Below are 10,065 nucleotides of genomic sequence, written 5' to 3'. Positions count from 1 at the left end.
CGATTCCCTTTCCATACCGCTATAAATATGAGGCTAGGGCTCACAATTTATAACACAAGTTTCAAAGTATTCAAAGTGAGTTTTTGAGAGAAAAATTCAGTCACACATTTGCCTATAAAGTGCCGAAAATAATAGTACCTTAAGGGCGATTCTAGTTGGTCAATCTTAAGGCGGATCCGGACGTGCTGTGGACTATCTACGGAGGGACGACACTTGGAGTCCTAAAGACTTGTTCTTGTTCGGTTCGGGCGCAGCTAGGGAAGGCACGCAACAAAGAGTATGCATCTATTCTATGCTAAATGATTATGTGTAAATAATATGTTTTCCTGGGTTTATGGTTTTTCCGCATGATTTATGAATTGTCATATGTATCATAACCTAACATGTAAGCCGCAGGTTCATCACTTTCAAGTAATAGAACGTCATAGCTCTCGTTCGTCAAAATACCCAAGTACCTTTCCGGTTGAGATCTATATCTTTGCGATCTACGCGGGGTAACATTTCTAGATTGACCATGATTCTCACCAGATTCTTCTAAAGATCTCTGAGTTTCATCCTGAATGTCATCTTGAGCATTCTCTAGAGTTTGTTGTTCGACTCGAATTTCTTCGAGGTCTACTTTTCTCCCACTTGTCATTTTGGAAATGTGATCCTTCTCCAAAAAGACACCATCTCGAGCAACAAACACTTTGTTCTCAGATGTATTGTAGAAGTAATACCCCTTTGTTTCCTTTGGATAGCCCACAAGGATACATTTGTCAGATTTTGGATGAAGTTTGTCTGAAATTAATCGTTTGACGTATACTTCACATCCCCAAATCTTAAGAAAAGACACATTTGGAGGCTTTCCAAACCATAATTCGTATGGAGTCTTTTCGACAGCTTTAGACGGAGCTCTATTTATAGTGAGTGCAGCTGTATTTAGTGCATGTCCCCAAAATTCTAATGGAAGTTCGGCCTGACCCATCATTGACCTGACCATGTCTAGCAAGGTTCTGTTCCTCCGTTCTGACACACCGTTCCATTGTGGTGTTCCAGGAGGAGTCAATTCTGATAGAATTCCACATTCTTTCAGATGGTCATCAAATTCATAGCTCAGATATTCACCGCCTCTATCAGACCGCAGTGCCTTGATCTTCTTGCCTAATTGATTCTCTACTTCACTCTGAAATTCCTTGAATTTGTCAAAGGATTCAGACTTATGCTTCATTAGGTAGACATAACCATACCTACTGAAGTCATCAGTGAAAGTGATAAAGTAGCTGAAACCACCTCTAGCATTTGTACTCATTGGTCCACATACATCTGTATGGATTAAACCCAATAGTTCATTTGCTCTTTCTCCAACTTTAGAGAAAGGTTGCTTTGTCATTTTGCCAAGTAAACATGATTCGCATTTACCATAATCCTCTAAGTTAAATGGTTCTAGAATTCCTTCCCTTTGAAGTCTTTCTAAGCGTTTCAAGTTTATATGGCCTAATCGACAATGCCACAGATAGGTGAGATCTGAATCATCCTTTTTGGCCTTTTTGGTATTTATGTTATATACTTGTTTGTCGTGATCTAATAAATAAAGTCCATTGACTAATCTAGCAGATCCATAAAACATCTCTTTAAAATAAAACGAACAACTATTGTCTTTTATTATAAAGGAAAATCCCTTAGCATCTAAGCAAGAAACTGAAATGATGTTTTTAGTAAGACTTGGAACATGGAAACATTCTTCCAGTTCCAAAACTAGCCCGGAGGGCAACGATAAATAGTAAGTTCCTACAGCTAATGCAGCAATCCGTGCTCCATTTCCCACTCGTAGGTCGACTTCACCCTTGCTTAACTTTCTACTTCTTCTTAGTCCCTGTGGATTGGAACATAAGTGTGAGCCACAACCTGTATCTAATACCCAAGAAGTTGAATTAGCAAGTATACAGTCTATAACGAAAATACCTGAAGATGGAACGACTGTTCCGTTCTTCTGATCTTCCTTTAGCTTCAAGCAATCTCTCTTCCAATGCCCCTTCTTCTTGCAGTAGAAGCATTCGGATTCAGAAGTGGGTTGACTGACCTTCCTCTTTGCAGATTTGGCGCCAGTTTGCTTAGTTGGGCTGGCCTTGTTGCCACCTTTCTTAGCATTCCTCTTCTTTCCAGATTTCTTGAACTTGCCCCCACGCACCATAAGCACATCCTGCTTATCACTTTTGAGCGTCTTTTCAGCGGTCTTCAGCATACCGTGAAGCTCAGTGAGCGTTTTGTCCAGACTATTCATACTGTAGTTCAGTTTGAACTGATCATACCCGCTATGAAGAGAATGGAGGATGGTGTCTATAGCCATTTCCTGAGAAAATTGCTGATCCAGCCGACTCATATTCTCAATGAGTCCAATCATTTTGAGAACATGTGGACTTACGGGCTCGCCTTTCTTAAGCTTGGTCTCAAGAATTTGCCTATGAGTCTCGAATCTTTCGACTCGAGCCAGATCTTGGAACATGTTCTTCAACTCACTGATGATTGTGAAAGCATCTGAGTTGATGAACGTTTTCTGCAGATCCGCACTCATGGTGGCGAGCATTAGACATTTCACATCCTTGTTGGCATCAATCCAACGATTGAGGGCTGCCTGAGTGACCCCGTCGCCTGCAGCTTCGGGCATCGCCTCATCTAGGACATACTCCTTTTCTTCCTGCATAAGAACTATTTGCAAGTTCCTTTGCCAGTCAAGGAAGTTTTTCCCGTTCAACTTCTCCTTTTCGAGAATTGATCGAATGTTGAATGAATTGTTGTTTGCCATATTAAAAACTACAATTGAAAAGAATAAACAAATAAATAACCATTCACAGTTTCTCTTAATAAACTTAAATTCTAGCATACATGCATAATTCAATGTTTATTAAGCATTTTATTCAAGTTATGTGTTCCGGCAGGTGTGAATAAAATGATTCCAAGATCCTAAAATCATTGAAGAACTAAGCACAGTTTGTCGACTTAATCCTAGAACATCTTAGGTAAGCAAAAGCCTTTTGCTAATAGTCTAGAAACTATTCTTGGTTGATAGGTACGTCTAAGAACTTATTAGGTAAACCTATCGAATTTGCCACGACATAAAAGGACTCCTTACTTATATCGTTGAGTTTCACCAAAACTAACATGTACTCACAATTATTTGTGTACCTTGCCCCTTTAGGACCAATAAGTAACACCTCGCTGAGCGAAAACTATTACTAGATTGATGTAAAGGATATCCAAGCAAGTGTATATTTTGGCATGGCACCTTTTAACTCAATTTTTAAGTTTGGAACTTAAGGCTCTTACTATGTTGGTTAGATTTTAAGTGAACTAAAATCCTTAATCATGCAACATAATCAAGCTTTTGATCTCATGCATTTTAAGACATATTTAAAACAATAAATAACTTAAAACATGCATAAGATATTTGTGATCTAGTATGGCCCGACTTCATCTTGAAGCTTTGACTTCAAAGTCCGTCTTGAAAATCTCCGTGGGAGGCACCATTTTCTTCAAATAGGATAAGCTATAACTAATTACAACTATTTGATGGTTCGCAGACCATATTTGAATTGAAAAATAACTTTGGTACTTTAGACCAATTACATTCAAATTAATGGTACGCAGACCATATTTTCTATCCTATTTGGGCCATACTAGTCACTTCATAACCTGCAAAACAGTACATATACAATATATACCATTCACCCATTCATTATCATGAATGGCCCACATAGCTGGTTAGTAAAACACATTATGCATCACGTAAACATTTGCAGCAATTAATCAAGGGCACCAATAATCTACCAATTATTCAGTCCTTATTAATTCTAATCAAGTTGTTTTAACCTTAAGGATTTGTAGACCTAATCAAGAGTTTATGACTAAAAAGCGCTCCCACTTAAACCAATAAATTCATATGCTTTACCAATTTTAAACATAAAAATGTATTTCTAGTCCAACCGGAAACATACAAATTTAATTAAAATTTAAAGCTCATATCAATTTATAATTGAATCCAAAAATTTAATTTAATTTCAGTCGTATTTAAATTAATTCATGATTTTAATTTTAGTAAAATAATTAGAATAAATAACATTTATTATAATTATAATATTCAAAATTAAAATCCAAGAAAATAATTCAAATTATTAATTTTAAAATTAATTAAAATTACGTGAACTGAAATTTTCAAATTAAACATTCAAAACGATCTAATCGTAACGCAAACACCCTACGCGTTGCACGCCCATGGGCCGTACGCACACAGCCATTGCTGGCCATGTGCGCGCAGCCCATGCGCTCGTCGCATAGCTGCTGCTTCCCTATCGCAAGCCTCTGCACGCATTGGTGCTCGCTGCGCGCGCCAGCGCTCATCGCACGCGAGCTATCGCTCGCAGTGCGCGCGCGCGACATCGCTCGCTGGGCGCGCGACATCGCTCGCTGGGCGCGCGAGCCATCGCTCGCTGGGCGCGCGACATCGCTCGCTGGGCGCGCGACATCGCTCGCTGTGCGCGCGAGCCATCGCTCGCTGGGGCGCGACATCGCTCGCTGGGCGGGCGACATCGCTCGCTGTGCGCGCGAGTAATGCTGGGCGCAGCGCTCGTGGCACGCGAGCTTGCGCTCGCTGCGCGCGAGGCTGCGCGCTCTTGTGCGAGGCAGCGCGCGTTGTGGCGCAGCTCGCTTGCTGCCCACACGCGACTGCCTTGGCTCGCTCTTCGCCCATGCCCATTCGTTCATTGCTCGTGGCACACGACACAAGGCAGGGCTGCTGCCTTGTGCTCGTGCACTACGCCCTTGCTCATTGCATTCGTGCCGCACGGGCGACGAGCTCCCTTGCTCGTCGTCGCATGCCCGCATTATACAACACCCCTTAAGGGTAACACGAAGCGTCCATTGCTTCGTGCGTGCAAGTTTTATGAACGAATCGCATAAAATTTAAAATTTATATTTAAAATTAATGACAAATTAATAAATAATATTAATTTCATAATTTTAGGGCGAAAAATCGAAAATTTATTATCCAATTGATTTCCGATTGATATGGATTCAAGTCTAGGTCATAAAAATTTAAAATTTATCGTAAATTTACAATTTTTATGGTGGTTTTTAATCATAGGTTTCTAATTAAATTACAATTAATTATGAAAATCAAATTAATTCTAAATTATTCTAAATTATTCTAATTTTCAACAAATTAATCATAATTAATAATTAGATTGCATAATTAACAAGACTAGGCATTCAAACTTGTTAAACATATGCAGTAGGTCAATCAAAAATTCAAGATTTATCAACAAGAATCGCAAATATTTTAATTTAACATCTTAAATTTACGAAATTTTGCATTCGAAAAACTAAAACCTTCGAAAAGTCATAGTTAGGCTTCGAATTTGAGAATTCTGGGTTCGGCAGAAAAATACTATTTTTGTCAAAATTTTTAGAATGCCTTTTACATGCGGAATTGACACAAAAATCACTCAATTCGGATGAGTAACGAAGAAACTGCCGAAAAACTGCGTACGTATAATTAAATAAACGCAATTTGCAATTAATTAACAATTACGAAAATTAATCACCCCTTTTAATTCTTGCAAATTTGTAATATTTAACCATGTTCATGCAATTTAGATTATGAAAATAATAAGGGGCTCGTGATACCACTGTTAGGTTATGATACATATGACAATTCATAAATCATGCGGAAAAACCATAAACCCAGGAATACATATTATTTACACATAATCATTTAGCATAGAATAGATGCATACTCTTTGTTGCGTGCCTTCCCTAGCTGCGCCCGAACCGAACAAGAACAAGTCTTTAGGACTCCAAGTGTCGTCCCTCCGTAGATAGTCCACAGCACGTCCGGATCCGCCTTAAGATTGACCAACTAGAATCGCCCTTAAGGTACTATTATTTTCGGCACTTTATAGGCAAATGTGTGACTGAATTTTTCTCTCAAAAACTCACTTTGAGTACTTTGAAACTTGTGTTATAAATTGTGAGCCCTAGCCTCATATTTATAGCGGTATGGAAAGGGAATCGAAATCCTATTCAGATACAAATTAATCAAACCTAGAATCCTACAAGAACTCTAATTTTAATTAATTTATCAAATAGAATTAGGAATTTAATCATTAACCGAACTCTGCATGTTTTAGGAAACGTGCACGAACACAAACACTTGCACACACACGCACGACAGCCACGATGGGCCTCATGCGTGCGCGCGAGCAGCAGCCCACTCAGCGCCCGCGCGCGCTGCGCGCTGCGCGCGCTGTGCGCGCTGCGCGCTGCGCGCGCTGTGCGCGCTGCGCGCTGCGCGCAGCCTGCTGGGCCTGGCCTTGCTGTTTGTGCGGCGCGCTTGGCTTGCTGGGCGATGGCCTGGCTTCGTGCTGGGCCTCGTCCGGCAGGCCTCGTCCGATGCTTATTCGTACGATGCGCTTCCGATTAAATTTTCCGATTCCGGAATTCATTTCCGATACGAACAATATTTAATATTTCCGATTCCGGAATTAATTTCTGTTTCGAACAAATATTTAATATTTCCGTTTCCGGAATTATTTTCCGATTCCGGTAATATTTCCGATTCTGACAATATTTCCGTTTCCGGCAATATTTCCGATTCTGGCAATATTTCCATTTCCGATAATATTTTCCGATACGTACCATGTTTCCGTTTCCGGCAACATCTACGACTTGGATAATATTTATATTTCCGATACGATCCATATTTCCGTTTCCGGCAATATCATCGTTTCCGGAGTATTCATTTCTTGCCTGTGACGATCTTAGCTCCCACTGAAACCAAGATCCGTCGGTTCCGAATATTCATAGATAGAGTATCTAATGCCATTAGATACTTGATCCGTTTACGTACTATTTGTGTGACCCTACGGGTTCAGTCAAGAGTAAGCTGTGGATTAATATCATTAATTCCACTTGAACTGAAGCGGCCTCTAGCTAGGCATTCAGCTCACTTGATCTCACTGAATTATTAACTTGTCAATTAATACTGAACCGCATTTATTAGACTTAACATAGAATGCATACTTGGACCAAGGGCATTATTTCCTTCAGGAATATCCCAGGATCCCCCAAGATCGAAAACCCTGGTGAGTTTTTTTACTTCTTCTTCTCAAACTAAATCTGATTGTATTTTTATGCTTTGGGGGTTTCTTGCTTTTGATTCTTGCGCCTGGGATTTCTTTGGTTTTTGTTTGAATTGAATTGGTGTCCATTGCCCTAGGGTATTCTTTCTTCACTTGGGTTGTGGGAAAGATCCTATTTTTAGGTCTCAATAATGCCGAAAAAATCACCTTGCTTCATATAAGGTTTCAAATTCAACTTTTTGCTCTCAATTTTAATTCGTGATTTTGTAGTGAGATTTTTAATTTACTTTGTTGGAGTAACTTTTAATTAGTGTTTCTGGAAAATTTTCGATATAATTCTGATTTATATTACTGAATTACATTGAGCATTTAACAAAGTTTTTATAATACCTGAATTGCATCGGGTGTGTTGGGAGCTTGGCTTGCTTCTGCTGGGCTAAGTGCAGGTTGTAGCTTTGCATTTGTTTGCTGGTTTCAGGCTGAGTTCAATTCTGGTTGTATCTAGATAGGGTGCTATGTTCTGTTTTTGGTGTTTGCAGTGGCTGTTTTCTTTTGTTCTTACAGGTGTTATCTGTTGGGGTCTACTCCTTTCTGTATGTTGCAGCTTCTTTTCTTTGTTGGCTGGCAGTTCCAGTGTTTCTGCTGCTCTGTTATGTCCTGATGTACTGTTGTTTTAACTGTTGTGGAGAGTACTTTCTAGCTGCAGATCTGCTTAATGCAGGTGCTTGTTCGTGTTGAGCCACTTACTGCAGTTTGGGTGTTGTTGTGTTTGTTCGGGTGCGGGCCGTGCACCCTTTCCTGTTGTCTTGTTTCTTTGTTTGACTTTTGATTGTTTCTACCTTTTGGTAAATGTGTTAATGGATTGAAATGTTCGACCTTTTGTAAGTCTGTAAGTTCTGCTCAACCTGCTAAGGTTGAAAGTTATCATTAACATGGCCTTTAACGTGCTTTCATAAAACAATTTTCATTGCATGAAGAAACCTGGATTGTATACTCTGAATATAATCCAGTTATTTAATGTAGATTTGATAAATACTCTGTAGTTCTCTTGTATGGAGCCACCTTAATCTTGGGACTTCTACGTTGTTATGTTCCCCTCGTGGCTGAGACAAGGAAAATGAGATGGGGTTTTGGGTAAGAAAATGAATGGATGTTAAAGAAACTCGTATGTGGCTGTCTTAAAATAGGCTTAAATTTTGCAGAATGGTCACTGAATATGAACATAACCTGGTTCTTGTTTTTGTGGTCTCTAACTTTTGTTATATGCCTATTTCAGCATTATATGCTAGTTGTTTAGTGGGGAACTTTGTGGAACAACTATGGAATTTTGCTTGGCCAGCTGCTATTGCAATGATCCATCCAAGCCTTCTTCCTGTTGCAGTCATGAGCTGTTTTTACTAAGGTGGCTTTGTCCCCTAAAATTAGTCGAGCATGCAACGTTGTGATAAAATGTAGTTCTAACTCCTAATTTATTAAAATTTTGGACAGCTTGCAGTTATTCTTGGAGGGCCATTAGTTGGAAAACTTATGGATCATTACCCTAGAGTACATGCATTTAATTTTCTAAGCTTTATCCAGGTAATCCTCTTATAATCTTATTTCATTCAATAATCAATATGCTATTTTGTATCACTTTCTCGTATTTCTAAGATTCACTTCATATGGTAGGCAATTTCCCAGCTGATGTCTGTGGCAATGATTATTCATGCTCATCAAGTTCGGTATGTTGTTGTGTCATCTGTTCTACTTCGTCCGTGGTTTATTATTCTTGTTTTTGCGAGTGCAATTGAGCGATTGTGTGGGTTAGCTTTGGGCGTAGCCATGGAGCGTGACTGGCTTGTACTGGTAATGTTGTTTTATGTTCCATCCTGGATTCTCTTGCTTTCATTTTCCCCCTAGGAATTTAGTGTCTAATGTAGGCATCATGTCATGCGCAGCTAGCTGGGACCAATCGACCTATTGCACTTGCTCAGGCTAATGCTGCTATCAATCGAATTGATCTTCTGTGTGAGGTAATAAATTGTGCTTCTTGTGTACTTAGCTTTGCTTTTTTGTGGTGTTCACCCAACCATGTTGTTTAAGCAGCTGAGTTGCCAGCCTGAATTGAATAACTGTATGACTTCACATCTACATTAGCTTGTCTGTCATTTCTTACAGGTTTGTCACCGTCTCTTACATTCCCGAAAACATTTAGTTACACTATACTTATAAAAAAACCCTGCTAGTAAGTGACATTATATCTACAATAAGCACCCAGGGGAAAGCAGAGTGCTAGTATTTCCTCGATCTCAAGCTAAAGACCAAGGCTAGGAAACTGCTTCCACTCTAGTGTGCAGAAACTGCTAGTAAGTGACATTATATCTACAATCAATGAATGTGGAAACTAAATAGTCAGCTAGATTACTTAAGGTTCCCCATACAAAGGCCTTCTTGACTCGTGAGAATCCAACTACGGAGTACTTCACCACCTTCATTTTCAGTTATTCCCTTATTGGTACTTACCAGAATTCCAAACGGCTAGCCTGTCTGTCTGCACGCACCTCCCTGCAAGTCTGTTGCTGTTGTTTTGTCTGGACTTGTGCCTTCTCCTGTAAACCATTTGGACAGGTGGACCATTAGTACGATCCATTACAATCCCACTGCACAATTATGACATTAGGATCTATGTTATTCTTCCTCTAATTTTTATTTGGTATATATACCCATTATTTAGTGTTAAATTTATTACTCTTAATTACATTTTAACTTGTCTTGTAGTATTTTAACAAAGCTCTTAAGCTAGCTCAAGGAGATGGTCGGTTACCTCAGTTCACTCCTGTAGACGAACTGTCCTGTTACCTCAGTTTACTCCTGCAGACGAACTTCCTTGTTGCTGCAGAAGCTCCGGTTGCTGCTGCTGCAGAGTCACCTGTTGTTGCCGCTACATAGGCTCTTTGATTTTTATTTTATT

At 39.6% G+C, this 10,065-nt stretch overlaps 1 protein-coding gene across 1 annotated transcript; it reads left to right on the top strand.

Moving 5' to 3' along the window:
* The first annotated feature begins 7,533 nt into the window (after positions 1–7,533).
* LOC130469890 (solute carrier family 40 member 2, chloroplastic-like) lies at positions 7,534–10,065 on the top strand. The gene is made up of 5 exons (XM_056839407.1): positions 7,534–8,517; positions 8,604–8,693; positions 8,784–8,960; positions 9,053–9,127; positions 9,873–10,065. The coding sequence occupies exons 2-5, from the start codon at positions 8,643–8,645 to the stop codon at positions 10,041–10,043; spliced, it is 474 nt and encodes a 157-aa protein (XP_056695385.1). The 5' UTR covers positions 7,534–8,517; positions 8,604–8,642; the 3' UTR covers positions 10,044–10,065.

The sequence above is a fragment of the Spinacia oleracea genome, chromosome 3 (genome assembly GCF_020520425.1).
Source record: "Spinacia oleracea cultivar Varoflay chromosome 3, BTI_SOV_V1, whole genome shotgun sequence".
In the NCBI taxonomy this organism is placed as follows: Eukaryota; Viridiplantae; Streptophyta; class Magnoliopsida; order Caryophyllales; family Amaranthaceae; genus Spinacia; species Spinacia oleracea.
This window is presented reverse-complemented; position numbering and strand designations above follow the sequence as displayed.